Consider the following 19,792-nt stretch of genomic DNA (forward strand, 5'->3'; position numbering starts at 1 on the left):
TCTGCTGTGAGCTCCTGGAATGAAGTGTGTAAGGCATACACCTTGAGCAAGGCAAAACAAGGTGTGTAAGGGTTCCTCCCACAAAGGAACTGCACCAGGAAGAGAGCTGTACATTTTGACTTCCCCAGGATTCTCTGCCTGCACTCTGTTTACTCACCTCAGGACAGATTCAACAAAAACTCTCAAGGCTTTCACATGAATCCAAGCCACAAATGCTTCACTGAAGTTCACCTTCAGCCAGCGCAGTAAGGGGCCCTGTGAGACCAGAACAGTGCTGTGATCCCCTTGCTGAGTGAAGCAGCTCCACAGCCAACACTGCCACTGAGGCCATCATGGGCTGCTGGGATAGTTCCCAGGCAGCCTGATAGTGGCTCCCAGTCTATCAGAAACTCAAGTGACCTTGGCCAAATCATTGTTATTTTTCCCATGCCTCAGTTTTGTGGGCTAAATGGAGCTCACCAGAGACAGCTGGAACCATAAAGCCATTTCTGAGAGAGGTTCTTAGGCATGCTGGTAGCAAAGGCTGCCAACTCACAAGGTGCTACTTACATATTGTTGTTTCTTGTCAGAAGCTAGTTTCATCAGCTCTTCCTTTTCACATTTCAGTTCCTTCTCATCATAATAAAATTCTCGAACCATGAACCTACAATTGAATGACATTTGCTCTCGCAAGCCTTAGTCCAGGCAATATGTACACCCATTTCTTTTTCCCCAGGAGAAGCATGGTATGGGAGGTTGCTAGCCATTTAACAAGTTAAAGTATGTGGAGGGTAGGAGTTGAAATCACCCCCAGAAAGCCAGCAGAATGAGAGCAGAAAGGGCAATTCCAGGATCTGTAACTCTGAGCTTAAAGAACAGGATCACTGATTCTGCTGCCACAGCTCCTTCCCACCCTGCCTTCTCAGTGGCTTTAGGACCAATGGAAATGCAAGCACTCAAGGAGTCCTAAAACCAGTGATGGATTCAGCATGCTGCAGACACAACAAGCCTCACCTGATCCTCATCTCTTGCTAGCCTGCCCTGCCTAGTCAGGGCTTCTTACCTGTTCTCCCTGGCTTTGGCCTTGAAGTCATCCATCACTTTTCTAAACAGGGTCACAGTGAAGAGTCCTCCCTCTGCATCCTCAGCAATCATTCTGTGGGAGGGAAATCCACTGCTGTGATTTGACATGACAACTCCCTTATGCCTTTTTTACCTACCTTAGGTTTCCCTTTTGCAATTCTTTTATTTTCATTTATGATTCTGAACAAGACCCTGCTTTTTGAAAACTGTGACAGAAACAGGGAACAATGACTTTACTCGCACTGGCTACTCTATCTCAATGTAAAACTCAATTGGTTTAGTTCCTGAGTCCACTGTAACACACACACACATTCCGCCTGCCTGATTTTTCTGTGTTTCCTGGTAACATTCCCTCATTTTACAGGCACTTGTGTTTTTGTGATAGGCGGTAGACAAGACAGCTTGTTTCTTTCTCTATGCTTTCCACCTTCTGCATTTCAGGTAATACCATGGTCAGCTCTTGTGCCCTGGACTGGATCTCATAGTCTGCATGAGCTGAGAAATGGAATATTTAAGTCCTAGGAAAGAATTTTTTTACCCCAGGTGAAAGGATGAGTTAATATGGCTTTTGCTAGTGCAAATGACAGTATGCTGAATTATTCTATCCTACAACAAGAAGCAATTAAAAATGCAGAATTAGTGTTTTGTCTTTTTATAAAGTACTTTCCATAAAGTTCTATGTGATTGCATATGTCTGAACTATACCTCAATTAATTTAATAAATTGCCTGTTTTACAAAAAAGAAGCAATGGCCTTGCTGAAAGTAAAAAGAAATAGATTACTGGAAAAGGGAAGCTAATTGTAAAAAAAACTGACCTTTTTTTCTTTCATCTGTACTTTCCTTCAACAAACTAATTTCTATTTGAATTGCAAATACATTAATGTGGATCCTATGCATTTAGACTAGTGATTTTCTCTAGGATCCACCAATTTGAGGGGCTGAAACATGACAGGGATCTCTGAAACAAACACAGAGCTTAATTTGGAATTTCACTTACTTGGTGGAGCGAGGTACTACCATATCTGAGAGTGATTCATAGGTCTTCTGCCACTGTACGTAGCTTGACCTTTGAGCAACACAAAACAAAGCACAGTAAATAAATACTATATACTGTAAAGCAAATGCTGATATATGTAGTTAATTAAGCTAACAACTTAGGGTAAAAGGGTTGAACTCTGTGCTCGGTTATGTCATTAAGATACATTAAGCCTCTCCTATCCTTTCCTTTCCTCGTCACCAGCTGAGGAGATGCTTCCCTCAATGTTACACCCTCAGTCTTCACTTTGGATCTTGGCTTAAGGAAGGGTCAATATCAGGAAACTGATGGTGAGAAGAATGTGGGATATACTTCCAGGCTGCCACACAGTGTCCCATGCTCCAGGACCCCTGCATAAGCTGGTCTGGTCCATGGGTGGCTGTGCTACATCTGCTATGTAGCACAATAGCAGATCGCAGAGCTGATCTGGTGCTAGACTGAATGCCAGCCCTGTGAGAAAGGGAACAAGGGTATGGTAGGAGTTTGCAAAGAGAGAAATCTCTTTTTAGTGTGAATAAACTCACATAATGAAGTCAACAAACTTACCTCAGCTTTTGCAACCTGTTTTTCAGAGACAGAAGAGTGATGGTGCTGTACGTTTGTTGGGACAGGGCAATATGGACAAGAAAAGTTTTGTGTAGTGCTCTGAGGAGAACATGGTGTAACTTCCCATTGTTAGCAGTCATCCTGTGTATGGCCACTTACAAGGGCACAGCCAGCAGAGAGAGATTTTGAGTTGAACAGGTCTAATTCCTTTTAGAAACTGGCTATGCTGCAGTAAAAATCTGGTTTTCTTTTAGCTCATACTATTCCTATCAGGAGACTGAGCACCCACTCGTTACTGTGAAGAACCTACATGCCAATTGTCCTGCTCCAGCTTTGGCACAGTCTTTATCTCCCTCTTTTGTGCTAGCACCACTCTTGGCAGAAATTGTTCTTTCTTCTTTGCTAAGGGCTCCACCTGTGTCCCAGCAGGGCACTCCTGAGCTGCCCCAAGCTGACCCAGTATCACTGGTTCTGGTGCTTATGTCTGGGGCTCAGTGCCATTCAGGGTGTGTGCCCACACTGTTGCCTTACTTTGGCACCACGACGAGCAGCGTGATAAGATACTCGGAATTCAGAACAAAGTCTTCTTTGTGCACAATGTCTGCCAGGGTCCGGGTCAGCAGATTTCCCCTGCGGTGAAGAAGACAAAGTAAAAATAACAGTAGCAGAAACTCAGCAGTGGAACATTGGAGACATTGTGCTGTGGGTGGAGATGCTGATCTGTACTGGGGGAGAAGAAGGCCCAGAAGGAGGTGGGTAAAAGACACAGCTAACTTCTTAAATGGCTGTTTCATTATTTTTACTGCAACTAAAAGAATCAAAAAGTAACTAATACTAAAGGACACAATATTGGTGTGGCCAGTTTATGCCCTTTATGTAAAATGACACCATTCTGCTGCTATTGTTTTTACAATAAGGGTGTAAATACTTGAGAAGTGCACATCTTCTCCCAGTCATCGCTGCCTCTTGTGGGAAGCACCTGCTCTCCCAGGAAGCCTGCTGAGCTGCTTGTGTGACTGTGCTGCAGGCAGAGTGAGCCATGCACGTAGGGACCGAAGCCATCACAGAAACCTGGCATTCCTGGACTGCTGTGGACCAGCACACAGAGACACCTCCTGCTGAACAGCAGCCAGAGCAGCAGTCTCATGCACAGGTGGGACCTGCAGGAGGTCTCCAGGATGTCTCCACACACTAAGCCCACCAGATCACATTAATTCCTAGGCCATGTAGGTAGCCAGGGCTTGCTGTATATGGCTGGAAAGCATTAGGTGTGAAGAGGAGATGTCCTCTCTGTCACTGGGTATGAATGAAGAAGGACTTAAACTAGTAGTTTTGGGTTTGAGATTCACTGGGCCAGTCTAAATATCAACTAACTGGCTGGTAACTTATTAGATGTTTGTTCAACCCAAGCTATCTGGCCCTGGGGGCACTTGAAGCATTTAAAGATGGATGGAATGATGACAAGGAAGATTGTCCCTGGCCATGAGGTCTCCATTCTTCTCCCTCCTCACATTGCTGGAGCCCTGGCCAGCAGGCTGCCAGCCTGGCTGGCTGCAGTGCCAGGCAGCCACCTGTGCCCTGGGCCCAGTCCTGAGCAGGAACAGTGGCACATATGAGCATGTGTTGGGTGAGCACAGCATCACAGCATCCTCTAAGTTGTTTTAAATTTACTACTTACTGTATTTTACCATTTTCCCCAGTGATATCCTAGAAAAAAACCCACGTATCAGCTCTGACATAGGCAAAGACCATAAGCAGATGAAGACAGGAGAGAGAACATTTGGGAAGCCTGAACAGTGCATTACCTGAACCAACAGAAGGAAAAAAAGAAAACAAAAATATAAGTGGGATGCTGGTGAGGTTCAGGATCAAGGTAGACAGAGCTGTTTCCTATGGGAGCTTTGCAAATACTGTTCAGAACATAGGGCACAGCTCCATGTGGCAAAGGAATCCAGCAGTTGACACAGCTCATCTAATTTCTGACTCCCTGAAGTCCCATCAGAGCAAAACAGTTGTCTTTTTCCAAGACTGCCTGCTCACACTGTCAATAAAATCCTATTAGGAACTTGAGTCTCCCTGAGCTGATTTTGAGATATGCTGACCACACCAGCTACCACCTGTTTTCACTGGGTCTCCAAATGCTCAGCATGTCCCAAAGCTGGAAAAGTTGTTCCCACCAGAACACAGCAATGGGTGTGAGCATACACTGCGTGCATTTCAGCCAGCAACAGCATCCCCAGTGCAAAACACTTACATAGTTTTCTTCTCCAGGCTTTGCAAATTTCCTTTAATGTTGTTGTACGCAGCTGATCGGGTCTTCAGGTCTGCTTCTATTTGAGTCACTTGCTAAAACAAAGTGAAAAAAGGGAGTCAATGCAGTGCTTGAGGCCTTCTTCTCACCTCTGTCCCACAACTACCACCTTAACACAGAGACACAGCTGCCAGCTCCCCTAAAACCACTGGCCTGTGGCCAAGAGAGACCCAGGGTCAGAGCTCCCCTGGGTAAAGCCCTCTACAGAATGTAGGGTTCAGTCAGCTGTTGCTGTTGGTGTGCTAGAGCTGTACCCAAGGGGCAAGTTCATGGTTTTATTTGTTACCTATGTTGAACAACAATATATTATGCCTTTCTGAATGAACTGACAGTGTAAATAATTCATTCAGCCTGAAGGCTTTTGATTAATGTCAGACTAACAATCTCATGAAAAACACCTCCGAACTGGAGAATAATATGGCAGTATGTGGAAAAAAAAAGAAAATTACAATGGAGGGGATTAAAGTGCAGAAAACATATTAAACATATCAATGTACTCTAGTGAATTTGATAAAGTGCCATATACTTACAGACTGGATAGGTTTCAATATATGTATCATTACTATTGCAGTAGAAAATAAAACAATATTAACTGCTTCAGTACAAAGTGTGTAATTCTGAGCGTGTTCCTGCCCAAACCAAAGACAAAGGCTCCTCTGCCGCCATGAGAGGAGGGATCACAGCCAAGCAAAAGACATGCTTGCCCATGCTGACATCTTAAAATCTAGAGTACAATTTACCTTTGCTAATGCTTCTGATATATTCTTCAGCGGCTGCTTTATGGGGTATTTGGCCATGTCCCACTCAAACCGTGTCAAGTAGCTAATTAGGTCAACTGAAAATACAAAGAGAGGCATGAAAGCAGATAGTATACCAGATGGAAGCTCAAGCTTTGGGGAGCAGCCCCCAGCTATAGCTTAGGCATAGCTTATATTAACTTCAGAGCAGAAGCCCACTTCTCAATTCTTATAGAGCTTTGATCTAGATAAAATATGCCCCCAGATCCTATGCCCCATCTAATCAACTTCCTAAACATCCCCAAAAGTTAAAAGTTAAACCAAAAGTATTTTCTGCATTACACCTAACAGTACAGACAAAGTGTAAAATTATCTGTATCAGTGGGACAGCAGTGTACAGCTACTCTTCTTCACAGTAAAAACAGTTTTATGTAATCTCAATCTATATTTCTGCAATATGCCTGAATTTAATCCAGCAACGGCTATCAGAAAAATAGTTTGTGCCTAGGATCAGCAGTAATATTCAGGGTTGCTGAGAGCCTGACCAAAGGTACTAAGTCCGTAGCAGATGTCACTTCTCTGTGATTCAGTCAAGTGCTCACTAGAAATCAAACAAATGCAGGTGCAATGAGGAATTCCTCATTGGCTCTGCACACAGAGGTCCCCATTTCACACAAAGCTAGAGACTATTTATATAATACATAAATCCAGTCACAGCATCCAAGAACAGAAATTCACAGCAAGGACCTGTGCATGCAACCCCCAAAACAAAGCACCCTCAGACCACAGGGACCCACAGCATCTCTCCAGAATGAAGGGGAAATAAACACATACAACACCCAGCTCCTAGACCAAGATTTTCCTGTTTCACTGTTTGAAGATCAAGGGCTCTTAATGTTAGGAAACATTAAGGCTTAGTACATTAAGGTATCAAATAAAGAAGTCTCCTCCAGCAGCTCATGAAATCAAACAGCTCTTTGTCTGAGTCCTGAGAGCCTTTGGATTCTGAACTCACCACTACATAGTGTTCTTGCAGATGGGGTAAAGTCATGCATCCTGCCACAATGAGAAGGGCTGGGACTGCTTCCCAGAAAGTTAGGGAGACAAGGCGAAGGCAGCAGGCAGGGTCTCAAGGTCTAGATAAAGAGGCCTAAAGGGTGAGCTTCCTTCCAGACCAGGAGGGTAGATATGGAGAATGTCTGGGAAGTTGCTCTAAGGTGATAGGGAGCAAAACAAGCTCAAGGTGCCAAGTAAAATGACATGCATGCTGGGGCCCTTCAGTGTTCTTTGCTGCCCTATTCAGGGTGTGAATTCAGTCCCACAGCAAGGTTTGGGCTGGAATTTGAAGTTTAGGGGAAAACTTTTTGAACCAAGTTGCATGAGAAGGAATGTGAATAACTGTGTAATTGCCATACTACCAGGCTGAGGGGACTCTGCGGTCTCATGTGATACTGAATACCCTTGGCAGGAGAGCACTATCCTTTCCATGGGCTTCTCTCACCCCACAACAGAGTCAGCTTACCCTATTAGATTTCCAAAGCACGGAAAATCTTATGTTAGGAGAAATAGGCTTCTTAGCAAGAGATAAACTGCCTGGAAGGCAGAGAGCACTTGCCATGGCAGTGTTCTCCCCCTCTTCCAAAACCACAGCTGTGTCAATGTCCCTCACATTCAGTGAACAAGAATCATAGGGCAAAGATCCAACCCTTCCTGCTAATATCTCATCAGGAATGAGCAAATTCTCCTTCACAGGGAGGGTGTAGAAAAGGGGCAAAACTGCAGAAGGTTGGGAGAGCTATGACACAGCTGCTGCATGCACAGTTCTCTGTTGATGCTTGCTTGTGATTTCTGTGGGGAAGGCAGAGAGGTCAAAAATACTTCAGCAACAAAGTTCACACAGCATTTTGAGCACAGGGTACACAACACAGAATCTCTTCTAAGCTCATGTGCTTAGGCTTTGCAGACACAGGCTCTTTAAAGACAGACACTGACGGATTTATAGCTGATGAGATACAAAAGTTCCCTGAAGAACTTCACATATCCTTTCTATCCTCACATTCCTTGAATCTCAGCAACATCCAGATGTTGAGCAGTTGAGCACAGCATGAGTTCTCAGCCCAGTTTTTCAAGCTCAGTCCTGAGTGAGCTTGCCAGTGCTAGCTGGCACTGGTGCAGGTTAATTAAGCAGCCTAATCCTGGGGATGGCACAAACTGCTGTGAACACTCTAGCAGAGCTGTGTTTAAAATGCCAAGCAGCCCCAGCACGCTGATGCTCCTGGAATGGCACTCCTCATTTATGGAACCTGATCTAATCACTTCTAAAAGGCTTCACACAGCTGCCCACCCAGGAGAGGTGATTCCTACCAGCTCACAGCTGCCCAGGGAACCCACAGCCTGCAGGTCTCATAATCTAATTTACACACCAGTCTAAAATGTAATATTAAATACTTCTTATCCAAAACATTCAATGCTTCAAAATTGTTACGTTTCCCGTTTTGCTTTGTTTTGGGCTCACTATAAAGAATGGAGTTATTCCACCACTTACCAAATTTTAAAATTCATTTAGGGTTAACATTTTAATAAATGGAAGATAATTTGGTATGAATCTTTGAAGAAAAGCTTTACTTACATTTCAAGAAAGGTTGTTTATGCTGTTATGATATATTAAAAGTTTCTACATTACATAAGCACACATTTCCCTCTGTAAGAGAGAAATTTGCATATGGCTGCTTTCAGCTGTTGTCCACTGGAAAGTTAAGTATCTGTGTATGTATGCAAGTTCATGCAACTAAAAGTGCTGTATTTTTACTATTTTGCATTCTTTTCCTAAAAATCTAGCAAAAAAATGTTTTAGACACACAGAACTACCAAACTGCTGTTGGGGTTATATACAAGTGAGCTGAAGTCAGCGTTACTTAAAACCAACTTGGGATGTTCGAATAGTAGGAAACAGGACCATACAACAAGAAATCATGTCTTATAATTTTGTTTCTGATTTCACAGCCTTGAGGAAGTCTTCAACTTTATAGTTCTTTTACTAATCAGAAAGGGAAGGAGGAGGAATTAGTCCAGTAAAGTTGCTGATGCTTATGAAGACTGACACTGGAATGTATCAGGGGAATCCTCATATACTAAAGCTGACTTTTAAGATGCAGTCAGTAATCTTAAAAAGGTTAATGTCCAAATTTCAATATGATTTATTTGGATGACCAAACCAGACAGAGGAATTGGTAACACATGCAAGTAATTTCCATGTCCTTCTAATACAACACATGCAGAGCTAATAGGGAGGAAAAAAGGTTTAAAAAGGGTAAACAAAGGAAATTAATGAAACCTGTTGTTTCTCAAGTCATAGGGATATCGTGATCAAGCTACGAGGTTGTTACTTGAGAAATCCATCGTAACCTGATCACTGTACCTCTACAACCAGACCAAGACTTGTGTCTAGCACTAATATACACAAATGCATGCATGTAACAACACCACAACCATCAGTCCTCAACATACTTTGGAGACATTTCATTTTATCCTTTAGCCCTGAAACACAGTAAATGGGATTATTGTATTTCTTGAACAGTTGTACCCTCAAATATCAGTTTTATATCATTCAAGGACATTTCTAAAAGAACTTCCTCCCCATCCTTTATTAATACAGGTCTGAAGTACAACATGGCAGACAAAGGGAGATGGAGTATACACTCTTAGTTTATCCAAAAGCATCATGATGTAAGTCTGTAATCAGCATGCATACCACATCCAATTTTGTTGTATTTTTCCAGAATATCTGGGGACTGAAAATTACTGACAGATCACTGACAGTTGTCACAAAACCATACAGAATGAGATTTAGGTGTCCTTAAGAAATCAAGCCCAGGCAGGGCACAGGAGTGTGCTAAGCCATGTTAGGAGTGAACAAGGATGTGTCTTACTTTCATCTTCACTCCAAAGTTAGCTTTGGCTGAGAAAAATGGGAGCAGGCTAGACACATTCTTATAAAATGTTGCTGATGGTTGTCTTCTCTGAAGTGTGAGGGTTGCAATTCCACATATTCATATTCTGAAGCAAGCAAAACAGCATCAATGTATTTAAATTCCCACATTCACAGCACGTACCTCCATTGGCCAGAAGATTTTCCTGGACTTTATCTTTTGAGTCCTCCATTACTTCTCCGATGTACTGGGCTATTTTCTTTATTACGCTTAAGTGTAACAAAAGAAACTTTATTAGTGAAGAAACAAAATTATTACAAAACAGCTTCACTGTGATCTGATAAACACAGAAATGGCCAAACAAAACACTTCTGAAGCAAGGTAGGTTAATTTGCAATTCAAATGATAATAAAAAATCTAGGACACAATGCAGAACTAAATGTCTTACCTCTAAATACACTGATCTCTGCAAAAACATAGGTAAAACATTTTGCCTGTGCTCCGGACTTACAGAATATCAAAATTCAGTCTTCTGTACACTCATTACATGCATAGCAGAAACCAGAAGGCAAGAAAGGCAAGAAACTCATGTTTAAAACCCCGAAGGCAATGAAGGCAAAGGAGGCTACATATAGACACTGACTAAAGATCTGTTCCATAGGATGCTAAAGAAATCCTTAAGGCTCACTGAGAAAAGGTTCTCAGAAAATACCCAGGGAAAAATAGCAGTGTTATCTTGCTCGATGGGAAATTTCTTTCTTATTTCTTTTCTTTACAGGATTCTTTCTCTCTTCTCTTTTAGCATGGTGGACAAGACACTCCTTTAAGGCGTAGGAGTGCTAGATTCAAATCCTTCTGCCCAGCCCAGAGTAGTGATTTGTACAGAGACCCTCCTGGAGAACACAATCTCCACTGTGCCACTTATTCTCTACTCATTTCAAGAAATGGATTAATCAAGTCCCTCTAGCAGTAGTTCCCCCTCTCTCCAGTCAAACTACCTGTTTAATACAGACTGCAAGACTTTCTGGTTAAGTATCATTCTGGACTCAAAAATATTAGTAGAATTTGGCCTGCAGTTCCCTAACTGTCCTAGGTTGACTACATCTTGTACAAAACCCAGCAGCTACAAGGTTACTGCCTGACCATTAAATTGGCAGAGACACGAAGTGGACACAATCCTTGGCCTTGTGACAGGGAGTGTAACAGCAGGCTTCATTTCTGCTTCATTTCTCTTTCTTTCCTTACTGAGAGGAGACTTCAGCTGCAGATGAGCTGGAGACTGAAAGGGCATCCACAGTGCTCGGACATTGTGTTACATGATTTGTAACAATGTGTTGTTGTGACCAATCCTCTGGTTTTCAAGAGCAGAAAAGGGACTTTGGGCCAGGTGTACATACCAGGAAAGTGTCAGAGAAGAAGATTTTTCTTTCAAATGTTGCAAAGCAGTTGCATCTATCTTTGTTACTGCAAAGAAACTTAGAGTCTTGGGAAAGGTTTTCCAGTCCTATGACAGGTAGGAAAAGTCTGAGATTGCTGATGCTGCCAAGAATGCAGTACTCAAAATTTGTGCTGTTTGGAGTCAATTCAGTCTGAAGAAGAGAAGATCTTGTGACTTCAATACATAAAGGGCTCCTACAAGAAAGTTGGACAGAGGCTTTTTACCAGTGCCTGTAGTGACAGGACAAGAGGCAACAGTTTTAAACTAAGAAAAGATTTAGACTGAACATAAAGAAATCCTTTACTGTGAGGGTGATGGGGCACTGGCACAGGCTGCCCAGGGAAGTTGTGGATGCCCAGTCCCTGGAAGCATTCAAGGCCAGGTTGGATAGGGGTTTGAACAACCTGGTTTAATGAAACGTTTTCCTGACAGAATCACTCTTCTCATGACCCTGGACAGATGCAGTTCAGAGTGCCTGTAGGAGGAATGTATACCACTGTACTCCAGTTCACATCCCTTTCTCAGAGCTGCTGCAGTGTTTCACTACCTGGCTGCAGCCCCGTAGGGACCCAGCAGCAGCTGAGGGTTGTTGGAGTACAGCACATGTTGCCCACACTCAGGCTGTGGGGGGGTTGAGGGATCCAGACAGAGGTTCCCTGACAATTGCAACCTTGCCAAGCACTTCTGCAAATTTCAGCTTGTAGATAGAGCTGGTTTTTGTTTCCTTCCTGATGCTCAAAGAGCCCAAAGGACTTGTAACAAGGCAGCAGTTGATAAAACCAGCATAGCAGGAGGCTAAAGACATTATGGAGAAAGCAGTTCACAGGGACATATAAACCAGGAGCTTCTCCAAAGGGCTTGAGCTGCTTTCATTACCCTTGAGTGCATCTGGTGGCTGATCTGACAGGTGGGAGACAGCTCTGGCCTCTCTCCATGGATACAGAGGGTGGGACAGGTGTGTGCTCTTTTACCTGACAGTCCTACCTGCCCAGAAACACTTGGCTCCCTTCCCACCCACACATCCCGTGGTCCCTGCAGCAGGATACAGCCACACTGTGTGTAATAGACTGTGCCAGAGGAATGTTCTCCATCCTGCCTTGCATTGCATCCTGTGAAATGCAAGTGGGATTCACTCACCCAACATATTTCCCATGCAAAGACAGAACCTATCCCCTCCACACCACTGATGTCTGGGGCAAATGACAGGAATCAGAGCCCTGGAAGAGCCCCACTGACTACACTGACATCCAACAATGGACAGTTTTCACAGCCAAGTATCAGATCTCTGCCTTTAGACAAGATGAATCCCATCTTGAGCAAGTATCATGATCAAATGATACATTATAAAAAGAGACAGTTTCAGCAAAACTGCTTCAAGAACTAGTAATAAAAATCTGTAAAGGGAATAATTGCATTTAACCTACTATTATGTCTTGAGGTGTTTTGCTTCTGCAATGGCTGCAATGTCATTAGCTTCCAAAAAAAAAAAAAGAAAAGTCTAACACTCTAAATGATGCTGAGAAAGAAAGGGTGCTACCCACCAGGCTTCCAAGACACTGCAAAGAGCACAAGTCCTGCAATTTGAGGCCACTCCCAGGTATGCCACTGACCAAGGACCAGAGAGAGAACCTCTGGGTAAGAGTGACCCAGGAAACTGTCAGCTTTTGAGAGAGCTCCATGCTACCACAGGATGACATGGAAAAACACTCCTCCTCCCTGTGTAAATAAATAATAAAAGTATGTGGAAACAATAGCTCCTGCAAACTCTTGCCCCTTCTCTGCTGTCCTGGCAGGAGGCAGCGCTGACAGGTTTGCACTGCCTGGCTTTACTGGCAGCTGTGTTTATCCAGCAACAGTTCAGCAGGCAGCTCTTTCACAGAACATAAATGCTCAGGTCATCTGAACAGGCTTGTAACCCTCTGGATGCCATTTACTTCAACCAAGTGCGAGTGCTTGTGGCTTGAATCACAATTTAGACATGAAACCTGAGGCATTTATTTAATGCAAAATGCTTTTCTATGTCCTTGCGGGACTCAATCTGCTAACACCTTTGATTATTCTGTTATTCTCTGTTACTACTCTAATGTTACTACTCTAATACATTTTCCAAAGCATCTTTCTTATTTTTAAATCTTGTTAATCTTTCCTGGTTATTTATCTTGACAAGCAAATAAGACAAACAGGAACACTCCTTGCCTCAGCAGATTACAGTGGAAGGGCCTCACTGACCCCTTTGCTCCGTGTCCCTAGAGCCCATCAGAGGGTAAGAGTCATTACTGGCAATAAAGGGACAATTAGTGGAGTAAAGTGGTGCTCAGTTTGAACAAGCAGCCGTATGGTGCTGGCAGGTAAAGAGAAAGGTGTCAGGAGTCAGTGAGCCTAAGGACCTCCTACTGACATTTCACTTCTAACTCCCCTCTGCTATCTCACATGGATTCTGCACTCAGCTTTTCAGAACTCCTAATTCTTCACAAAGCTGGGAATTAGCTCTGCCATTCTGAAAAATCAGTTCTGATTGCTGGCAGCCCTCAAACCCAGATCACACAGCTGCTTCCTGTCTGCTACCCTAACTAGAGACACAGAATCGCAGAATATTCTGAGTTGGAAGAGATCCACAAGGATCATTGAACACTTTCCATTAGAACAGATAGCAGGTATGGGCACTGTCTGTCCCCAAATTTGCCCCCATTTCCACTTCCTCAAGAACCTCTGCAATTGAAGAAGAAGCTGGAATATGGTACAAAGAATATGGGGCAGTATTTTTGGCAGGGTCACAATGGAGATGGTTTTGTTGATAACTTAAGTTGCTCTGTCTTGCTTAAAGTCCTGAAGAAGTAGTATGGCTTAGTTTTAGGTAGTTCTGTGAGCAGCAAGGTTTTGGACTCAGTGATGGTGATGGGTCCATTTCATCTCAAGACAGGAATCCTATCCATGATTATAAAAGATCAATCTTGTGTGCAACCCAGAATTATCACATGCAACCATTCTAATACAACCCTTGTATAGCACTAGTAAAATCAGAAAAAAAAATGCTGTGGAGAAATGTATTCTATCAGACCAACTTTCACCTGAAGTGCCTAGCATAAATGCAAACAGTTTATGTCAGGGTTTCTGTATATCTTTGCCACTGCCACACAATGATCTATGAAAGGGTTGAGCATATTTAGACAAGAAAATGCTTATCAGTCTGGATGGGAGAAAAAAGGCAAAAAGACCCAAAGCTAATGCATGTGTCTGTGACCAAAACTAGGTAAGCTGCCAAAGCAAAAAGTAGAACAAAGCAGAAAAACCCAGCAGCTTATACCTTCACTCAAAGTCTACCTTGTGCCAAGAAGTATCTTAAAACCCATCATTTTCTCAGATTGCTGTGCTAAATTATTCTTTTGTGTGCCCAGGTCAGTTTGTCCCAAAAGGCAAACTTGGTAATTGTCAGCAAGGAGATCATGTGAGTCATTGCTTAAGTAGGTTTGATGCAATATGAGTCAATATTCTGTTTTTTAAGAAGTTTAAAAGCCTGAGAGGGAGCAGTCTGTACTTCATTCAAAAGAACATAATCCTTAGAAGCTCTCTATCTGGCTGAAAAGGGATAGAAGGTTCAATATAAATATTCTGTCACAACAAGATCAGGGAGGGCTTCACATTCTCTAAATGTTGTTTTATCTAGTTTCTGGATGAGGTGGGAGAATGTTCTTTAAAAACAAAAACACAAAACAAAATAACCCCACAATCCAACATTTAAAGCAGTTTCCTTATGAGAAACAGCTTCCCTAGCACTTGAATGGATTGCCATGCTAACAAAGTTACCATGGATATAATTCAGCTAAATTTTAAGGAATGATCCTTTCTTCGTGATAATTCCATGACAATCAACACAAGGGTTAAACAAAGCCTATCCACTTTAGTCCAGTTGTAGTCCAGCCTGAACTGAGTCTCACTGAGGTGAACACAAGGACATACCATCCCATAAAAACAATGTCTGTTTCTCATTTGTAGGTGGTAAATAAGATCTATTTTACCTTTCAGCAAAGCTATCGAGTTTTCCCAACTCATCTGACAGACCAACAAGAGCATCCAGTGTCCCCACCTGTGCAAAAGACCAGAAATAGGTGAAAGATGCACAACTCTGTCTAAGGCTTTTGTTGGCAGAGCCTTAAGAAGCCTGACTTGTCCTTAGTACACTTGTCCTTAGTGAATTTAACAGGTTTGGCAGAACTTATTTACTTGGTGGAAAATACAGCAATTCCTTTACCCAAGAACTAGGGCATAAAAAGTCATTTCCAATAAAGGAAAAAAGTATGTGTAGTCTCAAGATTACACGTCAGTGTCTTTCTTCCTGTTTTCACTTCATCCTCTAACATCAAGCTGCATAGAATAGTCTTTAACCAGACAAAACAGTGACTAGAAATGCACACACACAAACATGTCAGATGTACTAAGAGAACAAAGGGAAGCAGCACTTATTCAAAAGGGGGTCTCTGTCTGTGTTCTGTTATTATCAAAGCAAGTCTCTCACAAAGCCATTTCTGACCAACATCTGCTTTTTGAATCACTGTCAGTCATAACCCCATATTTATGGTATTGCAGCATATTGCCAAACCTTTTCTTGTAATGTTGCCAGCTCAACATTATGTAGGGTCAATCTAAGGGAGAAGAAACAAATTTTATGTAGAACAAATAGAATGCAAATGGGCATCTTCAGATACTCCAAATGCTTTACTGCCTTCAACACAGCAGACTCTCACCACCACCAGTGGGGTAAGGTCCACAGATGATAAAAATAAGGTCCGTGGTTGATAAAAATTATATCAGTCTCAGGTGTGCATACAAAAAAGCAACACTCTTCTCTGTCAGTAGTCTTGCTGCCGTGGCTGTGGATAGTCAGCTACTGCCTTTGCATTAGCAATCCATGATGCACTGTGCTGTGTGACTTTGATGACTAGGAGCAAACAGTACATGGAATGCAATGCAGTTATTTAACATCTCGCTCATGTTCACTTTTTATACATCTATCTTTCCAATGTGAAGCTCAGCTTCAAGCACAATGATTTATTTCTCTCTGGTCAATTTTCAATTGCCTGAACACAACTCATCCCCCAAGCACAGTCTCTTTCCTCTCTCTGCATATTATCCCATATGATAAATCCCATATCTATCCCAAAAGTCTTTAGCCCTGGCTAATGCTGCTGTTTTGCCCATTCACAAACCCCTTCCTCACTTACCTTTAAGTCTGGAATATGGAATTTACTGTTGCTGGACAGGTTGGATTTAGATGTCACAGTGTTCATTCTCTCCCACGCCTGCAGATTTGTTTTGTCTCCTGGGGCAGAAATTAGCCAGAACTCCGACATGATCTAATATTTTCCCTTCACTGCTGGTCACTGTAGCAACTCAAAGCAGGTAAGTGGCTAAAAGAGAGCCACACAAAATGTGCTCTTCCCTAGGAACAGAAAGAGAACAGATCACTGATTTCTTTTCTTCAGAAACACTAGCAGAGTGAGTCAGTTGTGTGTCTCAGGCTGAAATGGAACATGACCTTCTCCAGAATGTCACGGAAAGAGTGTGGCTGCTCCTTCCTTCTCAGGATTGTTCCATCCAGTTTCTGCATGAAGAAATGAAGCTTCCTCCTCCCCTTTTCCCTCCCAGCCTGTTCCATTTGCCTTGTGCTTTAAGTTCAGTGCCTACTGGGGAGCCTGGGGGCTTCACCAAACCACTCAAAAGTAATAAAGAATTTCTGCTTGATAAATAGTCTCTCTTAAATTGTTGGACATTTGCAAGGAAAAATTAAAGCAAGACCTCTGCTGAACATAGAGGCTGCAAAAGATGCCACTGGCAAGACGGAACATTGCTCTCAGTGTTTTTTTCTCTTCCCAGGCTCGATAGGAAGGAGCGGGAGGAAGGCAAGCCCTGGCGTACGGGGACGGTATCGGCAGAGCCACTCGGAGCAGTGCCGAGAACATAGGGACAACTACTGTGGTGCGAAGCAGAGGTGAGGGCAGGAGAGCAGCCGGCACCACACCGCAATCCTCCGTTCCTTCCCGAGAGCTCCCGCGGAGCATCCCCGCACACGCCCTGCTCTCAGGGGCGCGGGACGGGGCAGGTGCGGCACTCGCCCCTCGGCACCCGCGCCGCGCCCGAGCGCTGCCAGCGCGGCTGTCAGGGCTGCCGGGGCTCCGCGGGGCACTGCCCGCTGCTTTACCGGCCCGCTGCTTCACCTGCCCGCTGCCTCTCCTGCCCGCTGCCTCTCCTGCCCGCTGCCTCTCCTGCCCGCTGCCTCACCGGCCCGGTGCTTTACCTGCCCGCTGCTTCACCGGCCCGCTGCTCTCCAACCCGTTGTTTTACCGGCCCGCTGCTCTCCGGCCGGTGCCGTGCCTGCCGCTCCCGGTGCCCGCAGCGGCGGCCGGGCAGGGTCGGGGCGGGGCGGGGCGCAGCCAGGCGCGGAGCGGCCGCCGCACCCGCGGGCGGTGCGAGGGGTCCAGGGCTCCCTCCCGGAGCACCGGGGCTGCTGCGCCTGGTGCCCTAAAAGCTCTGTCACAGCTCTGACCAGGGCAGCTTTGCATCTCATTGCTGTCTTTTAAACTGGCGCAAATAATGCAGAAGCCATTTGTTTTTATTAAACACTGGCTACTTTCAGCAAGTCTGAAGCTTTTTGAACAATTAAAGACTTCTAGGAAACTTCCGGGAAGTTTCCAGGACTTCTCTAAGTGCTTCATTTAACAAATATGCGGTGCAGGAATCTGCAAAATAGCGATGCTTGCGTTCCTTCACGTGATGCTTCTTCCTTCACGTGTAGCTGTGGCTTTTAGTCCTTAGCAAATCTTGAGCTTGTCTTACACTGCCTTAAGCTTGGTTAAGACTTTGGGAGTATTTCACAGTTTATGTGGAATGATGTTCTCCAGGCATTTCTAATCCAGGCATGCTCTGAAGGTAACAAGTGTCTAAACACTTGGTACCTGTCTCTGAGAGGCATCTCTGCAAGGGGGAGTCCAGCCCCCTCACTGGGGGTTATCCTGTTCTCATCTTCCACTTGAGTCGTCTAATACTTAAGAATACTTGTCATACTTAGGCAATCTCTGCTGTTACTGGGGGCTTATTTTCTTCCAAAAATGGTGTATTTTTAACTCATGTTTCTCCGTAACAAAGGTAAATGAAGCCCCTACAATAAATCAAACAAAGGATGCTCTTGGTTTTCCACATGACCTGTGGTAAACTGAGAGGGTTTGAGATGCTGGGGCAGGCAGGTCTGGTCTTGCACAGAAGCAGAGCTCTTGACACTTCCAAGGGATGGAATAAAGACCCCTAAAAGATTTAAGTGTCTTCAGCAATAGGAAGAAGCAGCTGATGCAAGGCATCCTGAATGATGTCATGTAAATAATGCTTTAGGCAGCTAACATGCAGGTCAAGGTCTTAGACCCTAAATGTATAGATTCTTTAGGTTAGCCAAGGATTCATCTTCCTCTACTTCTCTTTAACATTTTTTGTGATATATAAAAAAGCAATACATGTGTGGAGGCGGAGAGTCTCTATTGAAAGCATTCCAGAAAAAGACACTGAGAAGATTTGTAGCTGAAATAACCATTTCATAGGGATTTTTTGTTTGCTTGTTTTTTTTTTTTTTTTTTTTTTTTCCTTTCTAGGCTAATAAAACATTTAGTTCTCATAACTGCTATGATTCTAATTCTTTTTAATCATAGTGTCCCCTAGGACATGCCAAGGGTTTTCAAGAAGTTATGGGAAAAAATTAACATATTGATCTGTGAGATGGCATTCACAGAAGAAGTGATTATTGTCTAATCCTTCTTTTTTGTTTGTTTCTTTAGACTATATATTTTAATCAGGAACACATATTTAACTGATGCTTAAGTATCTACATCATATATATCTTTACCCACAGCTTACAGGTCTGAAAGGCACAGTAGACCTGATCACCTAGATAAAGCAGCTCTTTCCCATCACAAACCAAGAACAGTTTTAACTGGATCCTTGTAGCAGTCTCAAGCTGTGGAAATGTTTTGCATAATTAATTTTAGAAATGTTACATTCTCATAATCTCCTTAAATTTAGAATCATGAAAGCTGAAACTAGTGCTAACAGATGAGAAAAGTTTCTTGCTGCAGTGGTGCTAGATTTTGGGAATGTTTTTCTGTACACGTGCTTGTTATAACAATAAGGTAAAATCCAAGCCATAGGGTTGTTGGATTTCTGGATTCTACAATATACACTACGTAATTCCTGAACATTTTTATAGCAGGAATGCTATGGTTTTTCCCCTTCATATATCTTTTTTACTATTATTAAAGTGAAATATTTTATGCTACTTATTGTTTTAAAAGAAAATTAAGAAGAAAAGAAACAAGAACAATGTTATTGTCTAAACAATGTCCGGTTGAACGTTTTCCATGATCATATTTTCTCGGTTTACTGTGACTTTTCAAACTCTTTTCTTTTTACCCCATTTTAGGCTGGATGAGGCAGCAGTGAAGGTGGAGGGGAAGGAGCAGGCAGCACATGCTGTGGGACAAGGATCGTGCTGCAGTCTGGTGGTAACACAGCTCTGCCAGCTCATTTCCCTGGCTGGCCCCGCATGTGGTGCCATGTGATCTCAGAGCTGTCTAATTCCCTCATGATCACCACGTGTCTTTCTGCTCCCTTTGATCCACCAAAGCAATGAACTTTTCTGTGACTTTGCCTCTCTCAGTATTTGTGAGTACTTCTTCAGGAGCCACACCAAGGGA

At 43.3% G+C, this 19,792-nt stretch overlaps 1 protein-coding gene and 1 long non-coding RNA gene across 7 annotated transcripts in view; one reads left to right on the forward strand and one right to left on the reverse strand.

The window, feature by feature from the left end:
- The window catches only part of ATP6V1C2 (ATPase H+ transporting V1 subunit C2), a 30,049-nt gene that overhangs the window by 8,392 nt on the left and 1,865 nt on the right, over window positions 1–19,792 (reverse strand). For 2 of the 6 annotated variants that reach the window (XM_064411950.1, XM_064411949.1), the window contains exons 2-11: window positions 16,280–16,497; window positions 15,077–15,144; window positions 9,806–9,891; window positions 5,697–5,791; window positions 4,900–4,991; window positions 3,177–3,275; window positions 2,061–2,129; window positions 1,043–1,135; window positions 550–643; window positions 158–255 (exon numbers count right to left, since the gene is read on the reverse strand). In XM_064411950.1, coding sequence (XP_064268020.1) covers window positions 158–255; window positions 550–643; window positions 1,043–1,135; window positions 2,061–2,129; window positions 3,177–3,275; window positions 4,900–4,991; window positions 5,697–5,791; window positions 9,806–9,891; window positions 15,077–15,144; window positions 16,280–16,408 — 923 coding nt within the window. In that variant the 5' untranslated portion in view covers window positions 16,409–16,497. The other 4 variants (XM_064411947.1, XM_064411951.1, XM_064411946.1 and 1 more) reach the window with 4 other exon arrangements.
- Window positions 16,929–19,593, forward strand: LOC135296043 (uncharacterized). The gene is made up of 2 exons (XR_010358098.1): window positions 16,929–17,046; window positions 19,519–19,593. It is a non-coding gene; the product is annotated as an uncharacterized LOC135296043 (long non-coding RNA).

This window comes from Passer domesticus, chromosome 3 (genome assembly GCF_036417665.1).
Source record: "Passer domesticus isolate bPasDom1 chromosome 3, bPasDom1.hap1, whole genome shotgun sequence".
NCBI lineage: Eukaryota > Metazoa > Chordata > Aves > Passeriformes > Passeridae > Passer > Passer domesticus.